At 39.7% G+C, this 19825-nt stretch overlaps 2 protein-coding genes across 2 annotated transcripts; one reads left to right on the forward strand and one right to left on the reverse strand.

The window, feature by feature from the left end:
- Window positions 1-1256: 1256 nt before the first annotated feature.
- On the forward strand, window positions 1257-7337 carry hdhd2 (haloacid dehalogenase-like hydrolase domain containing 2). The gene is made up of 9 exons (XM_012867039.3): window positions 1257-1375; window positions 3716-3825; window positions 3998-4100; window positions 5116-5221; window positions 5391-5475; window positions 5569-5734; window positions 6114-6164; window positions 6307-6370; window positions 6959-7337. Exons 2-9 carry the CDS (start codon window positions 3725-3727, stop codon window positions 7060-7062), a joined length of 780 nt encoding a protein of 259 aa, XP_012722493.2. The 5' UTR covers window positions 1257-1375; window positions 3716-3724; the 3' UTR covers window positions 7063-7337.
- Window positions 7338-7503: 166 nt separating this feature from the next.
- Window positions 7504-18760, reverse strand: katnal2 (katanin p60 subunit A-like 2). The gene is made up of 16 exons (XM_036140101.1): window positions 18644-18760; window positions 17261-17331; window positions 16046-16212; window positions 15917-15953; window positions 15717-15816; window positions 15532-15630; window positions 14970-15032; window positions 14731-14808; window positions 12754-12852; window positions 11935-11998; window positions 10483-10601; window positions 9839-9930; window positions 8687-8797; window positions 7994-8156; window positions 7737-7839; window positions 7504-7665 (listed from the first exon to the last, which is right to left on the reverse strand). Exons 1-16 carry the CDS (start codon window positions 18692-18694, stop codon window positions 7526-7528), a joined length of 1557 nt encoding a protein of 518 aa, XP_035995994.1. The 5' UTR covers window positions 18695-18760; the 3' UTR covers window positions 7504-7525.
- Window positions 18761-19825: the final 1065 nt, after the last annotated feature.

Below are 19825 nucleotides of genomic sequence, written 5' to 3' on the forward strand. Positions count from 1 at the left end.
GCTATGTAAAATGTGTAGATGCTGGTAGGGAGTAATATTTGTTTCAGCTTCTTCTGAAAGTGCTCAGTAAGTATATGACTTGCTTAGCTTTACCTTAACCCAGTCATACATCAACAACCTCATTCTTATATTTCAGTGACATCTTTAGCATTCCCCACTTCCTTATTTTTCCTGAAACATAATTTAATGTACACCAAACAAATATGTTCAGGGACATTAGTTTTCAACCAAAATTTAAAGGGATTGTTGGGATGGTCTGCTAGAATTAGAAGCATATGTTTAACGGGGGGGATTTACACATTAAAGCCACTTTGATATGTGATTAGTCCACGGGGGTAAGCTGTAAGCGATCACAGAAATCGTGGCCGCTTTAAGAGATTTGGATGTTTTGCAGTATTATTTTTTATTATTCACATTCACAAAAGGAGTCAGAAATTACTATAACATCTTTTATGTATATATATATATATATTTGTAAATTCAGTATGATAAAAGGTAGTTGATAACTTCAATATATAGGCCAGTTTCACTCCTAGCTAAATCTCAAGCATGAAAGTTTGTCTGTTTACTAAAATTGTATACCTCTCTCTAACTTAAAACCCCTGTGTAGTTTTGTCAAGTGCATCAAAGAAAAATGGGGAAAAAAAACATTACTAATTGAACTGACGAGGAAACATACAATAAAAAAATAGGTGGGGGTTGGGCATAATACATCAGAGGCAAAACAATTCACTAAAAACGATAAATATAATTCTGGATATTTTACCATAACAAATTAATATAAATGCGAGATTAGGTCCGTGGGATTCTGCTCACGGAAATTAATATATAAAACAAAGTGAACTCATGTAATGGGGGATAAACAACTGTGTTATTCACTCTGGATGTGAGATAAAAAGAGGATTGGATCAGTGTTGTCTGGCGTCATGCGGGGAATATTCTTATCACTCTGGTAATGCTCCCCATCTGTGTTAAATCTCAAAGACCTACTAATGCGATACATCTGTTGGTTGTTAGTTTGATGGGACACATATGTTTTTATTACTATTATTATTATTATTCCACTGGGTGATTATGTGGTTAAGGCTAACCCTCTTAACTGATTAAACGCTATTAGTTTGTGGAGGAAAATAATATTATATAGTGAAACTGAAGCAGAAAAATAACCCAGTGATGCAAAAAAATAGTTTTAAATCCAACAAGCCGCATAATGTAGTGTGCGTGATGAAAATTTTAGCGTAGGAATTGTGTAAAGGCGAGGCTGCGTCGCGTCAACTGCAGGGGGCAGCAGAGAGCAGCTGAACACTGAGATGCTGCTATAGGTGGACGAAGAAGAGACGTCAACAGGAAGAAGGAAGAGCGCTGCTGCACTAAGGTGAAGGTTGCTCCTTGTGTGGCTTTCTCGTCTGTTGTGCTGTCGAGTTTTGATCTTTTGTGTTTCTGTCGTTTTTCTAACGGGAATATTTAACAATTAACAAGCATTTTAGCCGTTACTGCTCAAATATCAGCGGTTGCAAGTCGACAGGAGGAAATCAGCAGGAGAGAAACAAGCACTCTTGTTCATTTCGTCTTACTAGTGTCTGACTGTGGAGCTCTAACAACGGGTTTTCTCTTTAGGTTCTGCATTCTTTAGTGGTTTTTAAAAACACCCAAAATATTCCCAAACTAAATATGGTGATACGTTTGGACTAAGCAGTTCAACGGACTACTTAAGATAGTAAACAAGTCTTTCTTTGATATTACAGACACACTGCAAAGCAATGATATTAAAGTGACCTTTTTCAGTGTTGTGACAACCTTTCTTCCTAATTCTGTTGTTTTAAGAGAGCTAGACTTACCTGTGTTTTAAAAACGATTGGTATACATATAGCATTCATTTTTTAATGTAATTGTGATCTGAAATCATACAGTGCCTTACTACAGTACCCACGCCCCTTCACTTTACCACATTTCTCCCATTACAACAGCAAATAACTGTATATAATTGGGATTCTATGTGGTGGATAATTTCAAAGTAGCACATAATTGTGAAGTGGACTGCCAGTTTTGGACATAAGTGGAGAAATAAAGGCCTGGCGGAACACAGCATTGTTCAATCCAGCAGCTAAAATATGAAAAGTGTTGCTCAGTCATCAACTCCAAAAAATCATTAGGACCTGGAGAGATCCATTTTTGTTTAGCAGAGGCAGAGCATCAGGTCAGAGTGGACGGGATGGAGGTCAGAGCTATATACACACGGCAGCCTTGGAAGAAAACATGTTAGAGGCTGAAAAAGGCTGAAACTGCATCACAACTTCTCAGGACAATGACCGTAAACAGGTTCAGAGCTAAAATATACAAGCTATTCATACACTAAAAGGGTTTGGATTTAAATTCAAGCATTTTTGGCAAGATTCAAAAATCGATGTTCACAGACAGACAGACACCCTCCATTCTGCCTGAGCTTGGATTTTTTTCTGCGAAGAGTTGTTAAAAAAGTTCAGTCTTTAGATGTGCAATGCTGCCGGAAACCTTCCACTGAATAATTGATGTTTACCTGCAGCAAAAGGTGGTTCTACAGAGTCTTGACCCAGATGTATTGAATGCAAATGCATGCCATAGATTTCTTATTGTATTCATAAACAAAACAAAAAAAAAAAAATTAAAACCATGTATGCTTTTCTTTCCACTTCATGATTATGCACCACTTTTTTGTTGGGTTGTCACATACAATTCCAATAAAACACCGAGGTTTTTGATGTTGTATGGTGAGAAAAACAATAAACGTTCCAGAAATGTAAGTATTTTTGCAAACAGAAATGTGAAACAAAGTGTTTGTAAATAACTCAAGAAACAAGACAAATAAATCGACTTGATAGAGGTTATGTTTACAGCTATTATTTTTGTACTTAATAAGGATCTGATTTAATCAAATGTGTGAAACAAATACTATATCATAGTTTTTCTTTGCAAACATAGACAGCTAAAAGATGCAATATTGCAAACAGAATAAGGAAGAAATGTATTGAGTAAAACTGCTCTCTGCATACACCCCCCCACATACAAACAATAAGCCTCAGTTTGGCATTTCCCTGACAGTTCGGTTGATCAGTGGAGATAAATACAAATATTAGTGACTGGGCCTTAGTAAACGTCTTTAGCGGGGTATTAAGAGCATTAATTGCAGCATCAAACTGATAACTACATGACAGAAATCCAAGTATGTCTAAATAAAAGGGGATCACAGTTTAAAATCAAATACCAATAAAACAATCTGGATTCCAGGCAGGAGCCCATACACGAAACGGGTCAGTAATCCTCTCAGTATGTCCTGACGTTGGGTTTCGATCAACGCTATAATCTGATAAATTCCGCCATTACCGATGAGAATTATGATTATGACAGAAATGTGATCTCTGGAATAATAAATTATGATGGAAGAATAAGCTTTTTTTTAAACAGGGCAGGAGACCGCCGTCATCTTTGGCTGCGTCGAAAATCAGAATTTCGAACCAGAGTCCAAGCTGCTTTAATCTGTTATCTGAACTGCTCCTATTGGTGTCCTTGTTGTATGGTCACAGATTCTTACTTTCATCATTTATGAGCTATTAGTCAGTTTTTATTTACGGTTGTTTTTAAGTCAGATTTCCAAATCTCTTTTGCATATATATATAATTTTATTTTTTTATTTTTTCCACGGAAGCTCTTCTCACAGACATCATGTTTTCCCTTTCAGGCGTCCAGCATGGCAGGGAGACGGGCTCTGAAGGCCGTGCTCATAGACCTCAGTGGAACTCTACACATAGAGGACACTGCGGTGCCCGGGGCGCAGGACGCCCTCAACAGGTGAATCCCACATCCAGAGTCACTATTCACACTTCCTGTCTTTAGCAAACGCCCGATTCAAACAAAGCGCCCCCCCTAACCGTGCTGCACATTTTATACAGCCTTCTGTATAGCAGACTTCTAAATTGGCATTTTCTTTTTACCATGTTCTCTCCTGCTGTGCCGCCGGCAGGTTACGGCAGGCATCTGTCGCCGTGAAGTTTGTGACCAACACGACAAAGGAATGTAAGAGGATCTTACTGGAGCGACTGCAACAACTCAACTTTGATATCCAGGTGAAATATCAATATCAATATTTTTTATTTTGTTCTTAGCTAAGAAATACCAGCACATCTAAAAAAATATGAATGTTATTAAAATGTTTGGTAAGTCTACTTTCCATGTTCAATCAAGCACAGTGATAAGATAAGACAAACTCTTTTTTTATGTGTTCTATGTGGCAGTGTAGCATTAAGAATTGTTGTCTTAGTGCCAAAGAGAGCCCAACAGATTTTACTTTCACAAGTGGAGAATTGCTGCTTTAGCCATAGTGCTCTGCTTGATTTATATATGCAAAAAACTTTATTAGATTTTATTCTGGGACTATTTCACATTCAATGGACACAGAAACGGGAAGGTAGAAGAGAAAAAAAGGAAGAGAAAAAGATGACACACAATGCTAAAAGGGAGAAAAGGTGACAAAAATAGAGGAGAGGAAAAGAAGAGAACAACATAAACTTTATTGATCTCACAAGTAAGAAATTCACCCATTAGGTCTTGGTAACAATCAAGTGGAGTGAAGATAGTTAAGAAAAGTAGAATTGACGTATGCAAAGAAGAGATTATGAATATGAATTAAAAAATAAATAAAATAAAAATAAATGGTCGCTACACCAGGTATTGATATTTTGGCCAGGAGCCATATGAATGAAATCTCAAAGGTGAGATCTCAGCCATTTTAGAGCTTCCAAGTAGACATCTATGTTGACGTTCGATTTGATAACATAATAGACCAACAGCAACAGTTGGCACGGCTTCCCAAATCACCTGGTGCGGTCCATTGTGTGGAAACTTCACGCTGGACCTCAGAGTTTAGATTCTGTGCCTGTCTGGAAATAAATGTTTGAAATATATCACCCTGTATGTAGTAAATCTATTTCATACAGGAATTCCACTTTTTGAACTGAATTACAGGAATAAATGAACTGTTCCACCATTAACAAACGTATAGAGATGAAGCTATAATCACTTAAAGAGAAGCTTTACATGAAGTGAATCAGTCTGGGGCGCTGTGCTTCTCCGAAACGGCAGGAAAAAGAAATCTTCACGTCTCTGAGTGCAGCGAGGAGTCTGTTGGAGCAGAAACAGCACAGGCCGCTGCTGCTGGTGGAGGACAGCGCTCTGGAAGACTTCACTGGTACCTGCTTAAACGATCTCTGACCCTTTTTGTTAAAAAATGATTTCTCTGTGTCACAAATTCATCTCCACTTTCTAAGTTGTTTTCGTTGCCAGTCTGTAACGGTCCGAACTAGGCAGATGAGATGATAGGAAGACGAGTCCACGATGTTCAGTCCTTCCTTCCGCAGGCATCGACACTTCAGAGCCAGACGCGGTCGTCATCGGACTCGCTCCGGATCACTTCAACTACCAAACTCTCAACAGGGCTTTCAGGTGGGAAGCTGTAGCTTTGCTTCTCGGCCGTTTCAGGAACACGGTTTCATTCATCAGTGTTTTCGAACGTGTTTGATGTCCGTTTCTCTCCAGAATGATTTTGGATGGAGCTCCTCTTATTGCCATTCATAAGGCTCGTTACTACAAACGCAAAGACGGTTTGGCTCTTGGCCCCGGACCCTTTGTGACGGGCTTGGAGTACGCCGCAGACTGTAAAGCTACAGTGGTGGGAAAGCCTGAAAAGGCGTTTTTCACACAGGTGAAGTTTTTAATTGTTTTAACAACTCACAACAGAGTGCCTACACAATCTTAGAAAGTCTAGAAAAGTAGGGCAGCAATCCTTCTGGTCGGGTTAATTCTGGAAATTGTCTCCACGATCTATATCTAAAATGGCTCCCAACAGTTTTTGTTGCTTTTATCATCTCTGCCTTCTATCAGCCTTCTATTCTGTTAAACCATCTATCCATTGACCCGTCAGTCTATCCATCCATCATCTACAAGTACATCTATCCACTATTCACAGCGAGCTGAGGAATCTGGAAATGAGGAAAAATCAGACATTTTGAAATAAAATGTGTAGGACCCTTGTAATAATTGCCCTCTGAATGAACTCTGCTTATTTTCCGTCCTTTAAATAGGCCTTGTCTGATTTAGGATGTAGCCCCAGTGAAGCTGTCATGATCGGAGATGTGAGTATATATGTAGATGTCTCACCTACACACAACACAGAGAATCATTCTAAATGCCCATGAAGCTGCTGGTGGGACTCAAATATACACTTTGTATACGCAGCCCAGCTCTAACCCTTGTTTTGACTTTTGCTTTCTGCAGGACGCCAGAGACGATGTAGGGGGGGCTCAGAATGCAGGAATGTTGGGTATTCTCGTCAGAACAGGTGAGCTTGATCAAACGTCGCCGATGGTCCCTTAGTTCTACACGTGAACACACTGCTGTACAGAAGTAGTCATACCCCATTAAACTGTTCACATCTTGTCTTGTTACAACCGTGAGCTTGAATGCATTTAGTCTTGATAGAAGACAAGTGTAACGTTGAGAAGAAGCCGTGAGCAGTTTGAATCGAGTCTTGTTGTGGACACAGCAGGTGGAAGCAGGTGCTCTAGAGAGAACAGCAGGAATTTAAACTTTTTGGCTTACATGCTAGAAAAGAAACAAGACACATCATCTTAAACACTCTATCCAAATAGTAATAGCTAGTTAGTGATGGGAAGATGGACGGAGCTAAATAAAGTTCAAGAACAAAGGGTATCAACACATTTGCAAGACGTTTTATGCAAAGTGATGTTTGGAGTATTATTTTGTTATGCCATTTGAAGGGATGATGAGTGAAATCTCCTTGCTATTATCCCTCCATCCTCCTGTTCCTCTTAGATGTATTTAGATATTTTATATATCCTCCATATATGTGTCTATAGGGTCTCTTTATAAACTCTGTTTCTGATACCTCCATCTTCTCACGCTTCAGGAAAATACAGAGACGGCGATGAAAAGAAAACGGACCCCCCTCCTTACCTGACATGCAACAGCTTCCCCGACGCCGTTGAACACATCCTGCAGAATCTGCTATAAGCTACAATCGTCTCCTACACTCCCGTTTCATTTGCACAAATCATCAATCGCAGCTTTTCCCTCCCCACAAAAAGTTGCTGCAGGAACATTTTGGAAAATGATATTAAAGCTAACACATGCTGATTGATTTAAAAAAAACAACAACATTTGTAACCTCAGAAAAGAAATGTTTAGTTGGAACATTTTGCTCTGTCTAACTGTTTAAAATAAATACTGTAAATGTAAGCGTACTACATGTAGAGGTCTTATAAAGCAATGGTGGCTCTAAAGAATGATAGCTGGCTGTTTGTTAAGAAGGTTTATTTGATTATTCTAGTATGCTTCTGTTCCCCTCAACACGTCAAAAGACTTTCTTGAACAACTTTAATATCCGTGTAATGGTAATACAATGTAATATACAACAAATACCTAAAAGTAAATTTAATAAAAAAGCGAATTTGCCCCAATGTTTCCAGCCTGAGCATCAAACCGACTTGTGCTTCCTCTCCCAGGCGGTGTATCTGTCCATCAGGTTTTGGGCCGACGGTTTAGTGTGTGCTAGAACCTCCATAAAATCAGCAGTCGTTACAGTTCCCAGCTCAATAGCGGGCATGTCGATTTCGCCTGTAGAGGAGAATCAAAGAAGTGTTGCAGGGATTACCATTTACAAATGCATATATATTTTTATTATTTACCATCACAATGCGACTCCAGAGCGTCAAAGATCTTGCGAACTGGTCTCATGGCGGCTTCCTTACACGTTAACCTGATATCAGAGCCAGAGTAGCCCTCCATCTCCTGTGTCAGGACACAAGAACGCTTCTCGTTAGGGGAAGTAGCGGAAAGGCGTGCGAGAAGTTATTTCATTCCAGACTGAATTAGGTTTTAAAATACAGAACAAAAAAAATATCACATTTATGTTGCAGATATTTGCCTGCAAGCTTTAACCAACCTCTGCTAGCCTTTTGTAGTCTAATGCGGTCTGTAGCTTTACCCCGCCCAGGGAACTGAGTGGAGGCAGCCAATGAGAGATCATGGCCTGGCGAGCAAGTGTTGAGGGAAGATTTACCAGAATCCTTTTCTCTAACCTCCTCAGCATCCCGTTGTCAAGCTCCCTGAAACAAGAGCTGCTTTTGTTACGAGCAGGTGGAGACAAAAACAGCTGATATCTTTTTTTATATATATATATATATATTCTGCCGTGTCACAAGCAGACATTATTTTGGTAGGATTTCATGGAACAGACTGACATTAAATAGCGTGGTAGGAAAACATAACCTAAGGATGCTTTAAACACATCTGCAACTTTGTCTCTGAACTGCCCGAACATAAAAGCATGCCGCACTTTACAGAAGTTTATCGGTCAAATATTCTGAAAAGCGTCTCCTTTTCCTTCCGCAGCACAATTATGCACTACTTTGTTTTCGGTCCGTCACGTAAAATGCCAACAGAATACCTTGAAACCTGATGTGACAACATCGTTTTTCACAGTTCTTTTTTTCCTCCCCCATCATAAAATTAGATTTTAAATGATAGGTAGCGTTCAACTTGAATGCGAGCGGAGTGCACTGCGGAAGCTAACAGCAGACTCAACATGTAGTCGCTATAAAGAGCTCAGTATAAATGCGGATATGTCGGGCGTTACCAAGGCAGGTTGGAAGCGGCGAGAACAAACACGAGGTCTTCTGACGTAGCGAGCCCGTCCATCTGAATCAACAGCTCCGTCTTCATCCTCCGGCTCCCCTCGTGCTCCCTCCTGGACACAGACACCTGGTTTCTGTGGAGTTGATTTCTATTCCCTCTTACTCAGTGTTGTATAAAGTACTGAAATTTCGGAGTCAAGTAAAAGTATAAGTACCTCTCCAAAATATGACTTTGGTAAAAGTCCAAGTCACTGACTAATTGTTACTAAAGTAAAAGTCTTAAAGTATCTAAAATGTCTTTTACTTAAGTATGAAAATTACTGTAAAAATAAATGTACTCAAGTAATCTAATAAAAAGTATAAGTAAAAAGTAAAACAAAGCAAATGCAATTTGAATGAGATTTTTTATATTTTTGTAAACTTTGAAGGTCAAATTCATTTAAAATAATATAAACAACCAAGTGCAGGAGAAATTTAGACCAAGTTTAGACAGAAAATATGCTTTCAGTTTTCCTTCTTCACGTAAAGTTCAGTGCTATACACTTTAAAATTGTACACTAAGAACATGGTTAAGTGATAAACCAGGCTTCGTTAACTCCCCCTACACCTGCTGCCACCACACCACACACACACACACCAAAAAAAGTCAAATTAACTGTATACTTCATGCCCTGGAAATCCCTGTATTTTATACTGGATATTTTCAACCCATCTATTGAATTTAGTGCACTAGTTGATCTTTTCTTTATAAGAGAACAGCAAGCACTGCAGCCAAAATATGGCCTATTTTAACCTGCTGTATATTAGCCAGTCCCTCATTGCAGGAGGTAAAATATGTTACATACTTTGGGAATTCTCTGCCCTCTGAATCTGCTGGCAGTTCATTTTCCATTGCTGAGAAAGGCTTCCTTTTTGCCATTAAACGCACAACATTCATTCGATCAGTATCAGTCATTTTGTTGGCCATAACGCAGGATCATTGAAATTAACGCTGTGTTCTGTCTCTGAGCGACTATGCTCAGACTATCCAATCGGGCAGTAAGCTCCTCCACCTACACTGTCTCTGTTATCGCTAGGGATGGCTCTATTGGGACTATTTTTAAGCGCTGAACCAAACAGCAGCAGTGTTTGCGACTCGTAGCGGCAGAGCTCACCCTGAACTGGTACCCCTCTGTCCCATCACTGACTCAAGCTCGTCCAGGAAGATGGTGGATGGGGCATGGTACCTCGCCAGCTCAAAAAGAACCTGCAAGAAAAAGGGAAAAAAAACTGATTTAGGTGTAAAACATGCAGGCACATCATCTGGTGTATCACCTGCATCTCAATAAGTACAAATCATCAAAATACATGTATTTCAATGTCAAAAAATGAAACTAATATGGCATACAGTCCTAACACATATTTAAATGTTTTTCCAAAAAAAGTAAAAAAACAAAGCAACTGGACTTGTTGTAGCAAGTCCAGTTGCTTTGTTTTTTTTTACGTTTTTGGAATGACCATGACCTGGATGACTGAGAATCTTTACCAGCATATTTAAATGTTTTATTTTTGTTTATTTTGATGACCAATGACTCCTGAAAAACCTTTGGCCAGCAGACACTAAAGGTCATCCTCCAGAAGGAGGTTGTCTCACTCTGTCTCAGCATCTTGATGGAGAGTTGTGTGCCAGGAAAAATGTTTTTTTCCATCATAGACACCCGCATCACTTTTTTTAAAAACACACTACTGCAATAAACAAACTTTTCAATAAAATCCCGATCAACTGAGATGTGCCTGCACGTGCTGAATGACAACCTACCCGCACGAGTTTCTCAGAATCGCCTCTCCATTTACTGACGATGCTGGAGGCTGAAATGTTGAAGAAGGTGGTCTTGCACTCTGTAGCCACAGCCTTGGCCAGCATAGTTTTGCCTGTGCCTTTAGGTACACGAGACATGGTGATACAGTGTTAAATAAATTATATTTAGGTAGAAAAAAAAAAAACTGAACATTGGCTTCCTACATAGTCTGGAAAAGTATGGAGGTATTTTCCAGGTCTGAATAAGTAGTGATAAGAAAAAGTATCGTCGTAAAAGTTCTGTATTTCCAGACTTTAGTCCCTAGCCATTAGTCTAAATGTTCATCTGTACATCAATCCATCTCTCTAGTATCCATCCATCCATCCATCCACTAACTCTAGCATCCATCCATCCATCCATCCATCCACTAACTCTAGCATCCATCCATCCATCCATCCATCCATCCATCCATCATCTACCTCTAGTACATCCACCCAACATCTCTAGTATCCATCCCTACATCAATCCATCCATCCATTATCTCTAGTATCAATCCATCCATCCATTATCTCTAGTTTTCATCCATCTCTCTAGTATCCATCCATCCATCCATCATCTACCTCTAGTACATCCATCCACATCTCTAGTATCCATCCATCCATCCATCCATCCATCTGTCCATTATCACTAGTATCCATCCATACATCCATCAATCCACAATCGAGTACCATCCATCTATCTAGTATCCATCCATCCATCCATCCATCAATCCACAATCTAGTACCACCCATCCATCCCTCTAGTATCCATCCATCCATCCATCCATCCATCCATCCATCCATTATCTCTAGTATCCATTCATCCATCCATCAATTCATAATCTAGTACCATCCATCTATAGCATCCATCCATCCATCCATCCATCCATCCATCCATCTCTAGTGTCTATCCATCCATCCATCCATCCATCCATCCATCCATTATCTCTAGTATCCATTCATCCATCCATCAATCCACAATCTAGTACCACCCATCCATCCCTCTAGTATCCATCCATCCATCCATCCATCCATCCATCTATCCATCCATCCATCATCTCTAGTATCCATTCATCCATCCATCAATTCATAATCTAGTACCATCCATCTATAGCATCCATCCATCCATCCATCCATCCATCCATCCATCCATCCATCTCTAGTGTCCATCCATCCATCCATCCATCCATCCATCTCTAGTGTCCATCCATCCATCCATCCATCCATCCATCCATCCATCCATCCATCCATCCATCCATCCATCCATCCGTTCTCTAGATGTCTGTCCTCATACCTCCTTATAGACTTTGGCAGGTTCCGTATTCAGAGCCTTATCTCTGTAAAACTATCTACCATAAATGTTTAGCCATGGAAGGAATAGGATTTTGACATGCAAACGGTGTGGGAGCCACGTGAATAGGAGCAGTGTGTTACCCGGGGGCCCATAAAGCAGCAAGCCCTTCCATGGAGATAAGATGCCCGTAAACAGCTGTGGGTACTGCAAACAGGGGGGAATTAAAGAAAGCAAGAGTCAACGGAGTGCTGGGTGATTAATCCAAGAAAGAGCAAGCAATGAATAATAACTTCACAAACCGCCTATAAATCAAACTCTTGTTCAATATTGTTGCTGTCTACCTGCGCCACCTCTTTGCCCAGACCGATTAGAAGCCGGGCTATGTGCGAGTGAAAGCGGGGAGCAACGCGAAAAGCTGAGTCAGTGCTCCAAATGCCACGGGACACAAATTAGTCTGGATTTTAGGCGGTAAAGAGACTCAAATCAAATCCACCTGACCTTATAAGACAGAATGAATAATAATGGAGACAGAAGTTAGGGACAACAGAGAGGTGGCTTTATTCAATAAAAGAGTCCAGCGCCATATACGTAAGAAGATGGACACATCAGTCCTCATCTTCATCTGGAAATGTCAAGAGGATGCAGACAGCCTGATTTGTTGTCACGCGAAAGGTCTGGATGATCATGATAAAAATGTGTGACGGTCATCCATACGCAGTGGCAAACTTGTGTGAACGTGCCCGGGTATGGTAAATTCTACACGGCCTTCCACGTTTGCGCATTCCTGCCTCCCTCTGTCGTCTATCCATCTGTGTATACGTGTTGCCGTAAGATCCCAGATATAGATTTAATGTCAGTCTAATAAACTGACCTGACCCCGCTGCCCTACTTCTCTGTAAGCCCCTAAAGGAGATGTATTCAGAATCGAAATACCAGCCACGGGCGTGCGCCGGCCTCACCTTAATGGGATAAACGACGGCCTCTTTGACTAATCGCTTGGCGTCCTCCAGACCGATGATGTCCTCCCATCTCACATTTGGGTTGTGCAAATAGATGTCCTTTAGGGGTGAACACACACAGACACAAAGAGTGAGGGGGGGCATTTGGAAGAAAACGTTGTGGGTCAATTAGGCTTGGGTAAATGGGTGTCCTTTAGGATGAAGCGTCATTTAAGTAATATGGATAGAACAGTAGGCCTTCATTAATACGGCGGATCAGTCTGTGCGCAGCAAAGCTCTTTACTGCTATCTGGTGGACAGAGTCAGAACCATATGTTAAATTGCAAACTATTATACAGTTTGCTAAAAAAAAAAATAGAAATCGTGAAAAAGTTCATAATTTTTTGTATCTTTTTAGAAAGTGAAACTCATACACAGAGTCAAATATGTCACGCCTTTTATTTCTTGTAATTTTGATGATCAAGATCCAAAATTCAGCGTCTCAAAAAATTTAGATTTCTCATAAGATGAATGAAACAAAAAGGATATTGAGATTTCTGGTCACACCGTACAGTACAATCAGGAGGCCACTAGCCTGTGGTTCTGCTGAGGTGTACTGAAAGCCCAGAATGCTTTGATTGTGGCCTTCAGTGCGTTGTTTAGTCTGGTGTCTCTACTCTTACCCCTCCACAGTAAACCATAGATTCTCTGGGGGGCTAAAGTCAGGTCCATTTGCTGGCCAATCAAGCACCTGAACACGGTCACTGAATCAGCTTTTGGTGATTTAGGGAGTGTGGGCAGGACCTGCCGGGCTGGTACCAAGTCAGCATCAGCATCTCATCAGCATCTCCATAAAGCTCGTCAGCAGAAGGAAGCACGAAGTGATCAAAGACATGCTGGACGCTGACTGTGTTGACTGTCGACTCCAGAAAACAGTGGGCCCACGCCAGCAGATGACACGGCACCCCCAAAATTCACAGACTGTAGAAACTTCCCACTGGACATAGTCCATGCATTTTAGATAGCTTTAAGGTTGGGCAATTCCAGAAGGTTGTTGTTAGCCTGCATGATCTCTTACAAAGTCATTTAGTAATTTTGTGTTTGGGATCGTCGCTCTGTTGAAACACTCAGCTGTGTCAAAATATCAACGGGCTAGCTGTTGATTTTTAGCGAGCTTTAAGGTATTTAAGGTATTTAAGGTACAATGATGCCAAATAACCAGGTCTGCAGAGAGGGTGATCAGGGCTGACCCCCCTTCCATCCTGGTCCAGGGACAGGAAAAAGGGGAGCTACATCTCTTTAGACCGCCCACATCCATGACTCAAATGTTTCAGACTTTTACTTTCAGGTGGGCGCTACATAGAGCTAGCCATCGATCGATATGATGCATATTTGCACTAATTCAACTGTCATTTCTTCTTTTGTAAAAGAAGAAAAAATACTTTTTGTTTTCTATTTCCCACAACATGTATGTATTTATATTTAAAATATCTGTACAGTCACAGCAAATTGGAACAAAAGTCACACTGCAAAAACAGAACTAAAAATAAGTCGAATTTTCTTAAACTGAGTGTATCTGTCCTTGATCTGAGCAGGTAAATAAGATGATCTGCCAATGGAATAATATGCTTGCACTTAAAATAGGAACAATTCATCTCCATCATCTTATTTCAAGTGCAGTATTTCTAATTATCTTATATTAGGGGTCAAAATACTCATTCCATTGGCAGATAATATTATTTACCTGCTCAAATCAAGGACAAAAACACAAATTTTAAGAACATTTTACTTAATTATAGATCTGTTTTTGCAGTGCAAATTCCTTGTCTGTGTGCAGAAACCTGACTGATGACCAACGTATGACAGAAGCTTGTCGATGGCTACAGAACGTGTGGATGCCAGGTGCAAATTGGGATATTTGTCTAAATATTACAAGAGCCTACAGATATATATTACCTGTATGAAGAGTTTGGACGCTGTGTCTGTGTGTGTCAGTACCTCACTGATGATTGCAGCAAGTTCCCTCATCTCCCCGCTGGTCCCAAAAAAGCCACTAAGGGGCTTCAGCAACGGCTCCTGCAATATAAAAAGACACGACTAGCACTCTCGCACTTTTGAGTCATATTCCTACATTATGTTTCTTTCACAAAACATTCATTGGGTTTTACATCAAACTGTAGTTCATAGCGAACGCAATGCTTCTTCCTTTGGTTTCTCTGTGGTTTCAGTGCGCTTACCATGTAGTCTGTCTGAAAAGCCGCTCCGTTGACAGTATCGTAGACCGCTTTGCCATCAGCCATCTGGACCCAAACGTAACAACAACTGTTACATATAATAGCAGAAGATGAATTAAATAATCAGCCGCGTTAGTGTCTCGCCGTGAATGAAAAAACGTTGACTGTTAGACACCCTTTTAGCAAGACGGACTGCTGCAAATAAGCTAATTCGGTAAAACTGGGACCTTTTGATAAGAAAAGAAAAACGCACGTCAGATCCACTAGAACACTACTCACCAAAATATATACTTGAAGAACAATTGGACACCATTTAGTACAATCCTATTTAAAATAATACTTCGCTAACATGGAATTTGGTGCCGGCAGTTTACCAGCGGCGTTTATCAGCTGTGATGAAGGTCTGCCTAAAGTTGATTCGCCTCAAAACTCTCCTTCAGATTCCGACACAGAGTAGTACATATCCTTGTTCTGGGTTGTTTCAGATCTTTATCATTTTAAACTACAAAACTGCAGGAATGTCAGCCTAAGGAACCTTCAGTGGCATTATCCTCCTTCTCCGTACCTTCTTGCTCGAGTCAGCTTCCCCAACAGGCCCGTGTTTGATGGAGAACGTGTTGAGCCCTAAATCCAGAGACTCTGGTGCCACAGAGCTGCTATTTTCCTGGGAAATGTTTCGCATCAGTCAATTGTTGTTACGTTTGTTTTACTTGTCTGAGTTTGTGCGCGTAAAGCGGGCGAAATGTTTACGTGTGAACCGGCGCCCGTCTTCTTGGCAGCATTTCCGCTTTGGGGGGACGACGACGACGGGGCGATTTTGGGAAGAGGCTTCAGAGCTGACTGGGGAGTCCTGTGACCACAACAGACGTGACATTTTCAGCCTCTTCAGACATGAAGTGCAGTGGGAACATCGGAAAAGACGGGTTCCAGGAGAAAATGTGGCGACTCACTTCTTAACAGCAGCACTTTTCACCTGTCTGCTTTCACCTTTACAGAAAAAGAAACCCTTTAGTCAGTTCAGTATAAATCTGCCTTAATACTGAACCGATCCCTTCAGTGCACAGAGACGGCGCCCCCACCTGGTTCCGCTGTTTTCCTGATGAGTTTGGGATACTTCTGGAACTTGACGTACTGATAATTCTCGTACTCCATGAACACCATCTCCAGGTCGACGTTATCACAAACCTCAAATTTCCTCACGCCTCCATTGGTCTCCTGATCCAGAGTTACTGCAGCTGATGTGTACCTGCTGGGCAAATACCAACGCACACGTTGGATTTCAAAGGGACACAGACAAGATCAACTAAACAGAAACTTTATTTTTATTGACTTTTTTTTATTTTTTATTTTGCATTCCTGCTTAGGCAAGTTGTCTGATTGGTCCGACTGCCTTGCAGTGTCAGAGGCAGATTTGCTCTACAAAGGCGGGGGAAATCAGACTTTCCTCTTGCTGTATAGTAGACTTTAATGAGTCAATGGTACAACAAGCCACATCTCGTCTAGGCAGGAAATTGGAGAAACCACGGCTAAAAAAGGTACATTGAGAAGAAAATGTCCAAACTTGAATAAATTCTTGTGATTCAAAATTTCTTACGTGCCTAATGCTCGTTCTACATACATGATATGTAAAGTTTGGTCAATTTACAGGGTCTTTAAATGTAACGATGAAGGAGGAGACAAACATTGAAGCTTTTGGCAAAAAAACAAACAAAAAAAAAAAAAAAACAGTCCAGGCGGTTTTGGGATAAAACTCTGGATGTATAATTACAAAATAATCCTTTTTCAAGCATAGTAGAAGATCTGTCATGCTTTGGGCCCGTTTCTCATGCATAGGCCCTGGGAAAGCTGTGAGACAAAATCAGCTCTTTAAAACACCAGGAGATTCACTGGTAAATTGACAATGCGCTGTCTTGGGCCTTCAGCAGGATGGTGATGAGCCGAAGCATGCTGGCAAAAACAGAAATCAGTCAACAGAGCTTCTAAATTTCTCTGTGGCAGATTAAGCTCCTGCAATAAGCGGTTAATTTATTTGTAATGCACTTTAATAGAATTGCCAGCAAATGTGGCTGATGTTGTTCATTGGATGTGATTTCCCCTAATCTGTGTGTACACACTAACACACATACGGCCCAGCATGCTTTTTCAACTTGTTTTGAAAAAGTTAAGGTAGAATTACTATCTATATATTGAGGATACATTCAGAAATGAACAGTTGTACTGTTCCACAGTAATTTCTCTCTGGGATTATTAAAGTATTTCTGATTCTGATAAAAAAAAATAGAAATCATACCTACCCTTGCCCAAGCAGGTGTTGGTAAATGAGAACAAGAATGCTCTTCTTCCTCATCTCTCTCTTGAGTTTATCCTGCAGAACAGCAACAGAGTCCAGGATCAGGACTGCAGCTGACTTAACCGCAAAATGTGTCATCACCAAAGAAAAACAAATCCTATCATCAAAAACGTTCCCATAGTAGAGTACAGTAGCCATTTATTCAATATGTTTAATATACATGTTTTTATGTAAAGGAAAATAACCAGAACCTAGGGACAGGGTATCCTGGGCCAAAACACCCACCACATTATTAAATAAAGCTGGAGTCATTTCAATAGATACGTGTTTTATACATAAATAATTTATTAATAATTGATTATATTTAGTTTTTTTTACATGTTAAAAGTGTGTATGACTGTTTAGGTATTTATTTTCTTTAATAGCCCTGAGTTGCAGCAGATCATGAACTCATTTTATCTGTCAGCCTAACTCGTCGAATATAATGGGAGAAGGTTATTGATCCCTAGATGAGTTCCTCTGTGGGTTAATCAATCACATGTTAGAGATGGTGAAAATGGAAATAATGTCATGATGCAGTGTAGCACATGAAGACTCGCATTGCTAAATAAACTCCCAAATAATCAGAAATGCTTTTTCCACCTTCATACAACCAAATCCTTATTCATGGTTTTGGCATTTAGATTTTGAACTGGGTATTTAATAAATGATTGCCACATTAAATTATCATAAATATAATTTCTACCCGTCCGTTGTGTTGTTACAACTTTATTTAAATTAGCACGTAGACAATGAGTTACTCATAATTTATTAAGATTATTATTATTGTGACGCTTTTGGTTCTTTCTGTACACACCCAACAAATGTGTCAGTATTTAGGATACTTAAAATAAATCCACCCAATACAGCTAAACTATTGGTTTATTAAAAAGGCAGCGCTACAACAATGTTCTCTTCCCTTGAATCAGGTGAACAATCGCAGCAGTACGCACATGTTACCAGCAGGGGGAGACAAATAATCACAAATATCACCTGTCTGTTGCGGTAACTAGGCAACCAGAAAACGCCGATTCAATAATTAGCTTCACAGCTAACTGCAAAACTTTGAAACTTAAAAGCTTTACTTTCTAATGTATATGTAAAGTAAGACTACATGAGTTTAAATACTTATCCTATAAAACAAATCTTAATCTGAGCTTTTTGATTTGGGGACATGAACGCATCAAATTGAAAGTTACAAGTATTATTATACTATGTGTAGCATCGTTTAAAGCTAAAGGACGTTTCAGCTAATGTTCTACGTGACATCTTGCCTGACACTATAAAAAACACACACACACACACACACACACACACACACACACACACACACACACACATAACTCACTGCCTCCCGTGCTTCATGGGCGATTTTCATGGACTGATAAGAAAGTTCCATCTTACTACTGAAAGCTGCCAGCAAAACAGTGCAGCTCCTTACAAGAGACTGTTGTAGGTCACATGCTGTGGTGACGTCATCGCAACCAAACCCACTTTTAAACAAATGACGTAACATGCGATTATTTATTTCTTAACTATTTTCGTATTAAATTGTGTTAAAATTCAGTATTATACTTTTTTCAATGCGTTTAATAATTTAATATTGAAATATTTGCAAAAACCTCTATCAGGACTAAAACCTGACGCCAAATCCGCAAATAGTTCTGTTTTGAAAATTAAGTTTCAAAAACCAAACTAGCCTAGAAAACAGCTGGTAATTATCAAGCATGTTTTACTTTATCCTTAAGAAGGAACACAAAGAAGAACAATTAATTCCTAACATGCAACATATTTAACATGACTGTTGTTGTAGCCAACCCAAACTGCATTAAATCAGTTGGAACAAGAACAGTCACTATAATCTTCAATTCAATTTAAAAAAAGGACTATTTATTCCTGAGGAAAATTTTGTTAAATTTTGTGTTATTCAAACTGGTTTTAATTAAGCAACAAGTTGCTTGAAACGATACTAGATATCTCTGTAGAGAAGGCATTTTGGACATTAAAATTGACTAATGTTCATATGTCGTTGTAATGTTTTATAGACTTTTATTTCAGTGCTTACTAATACTGATGTAGAGGTATGTTAAAATATTAGCGGCAGGTTTAAAAAAGTGAGTAAATCTCTTAATCTCCTAAACCGAGATTGCTCCCCGGGCGCCGCACAGTGGCAGCCCACTGCTCCCCAAGGGGATAGGTTAAAACGCAGAAGTGAATTTCTCCATTGTGAGATCAATGATGTTCAATTATTATTATTGATCTGCATTTATTTTTATACAAATGTTTTGGCCACACAGTATTCTCAGTTCTAATTATTCTAATAAAACATGAAGAAAAGTCTAATCTGCTTTCCTCCAAAGAAAATTAGGGGATAAAGAAAAAAAAAAAGAATGTCTGCATTATTCCATTCAAACTTCAGCAATGTTTGAAGATTTTTTTATGTGAATTCCTGAACTGTTAATCAGTTGTAAACCAATGGCCACTTGCCATTTTGTTTTGGTTTCCATTTTAAAGCATATTTATTTATTTA

This window comes from Fundulus heteroclitus, chromosome 8 (assembly GCF_011125445.2).
Source record: "Fundulus heteroclitus isolate FHET01 chromosome 8, MU-UCD_Fhet_4.1, whole genome shotgun sequence".
In the NCBI taxonomy this organism is placed as follows: domain Eukaryota; kingdom Metazoa; phylum Chordata; class Actinopteri; order Cyprinodontiformes; family Fundulidae; genus Fundulus; species Fundulus heteroclitus.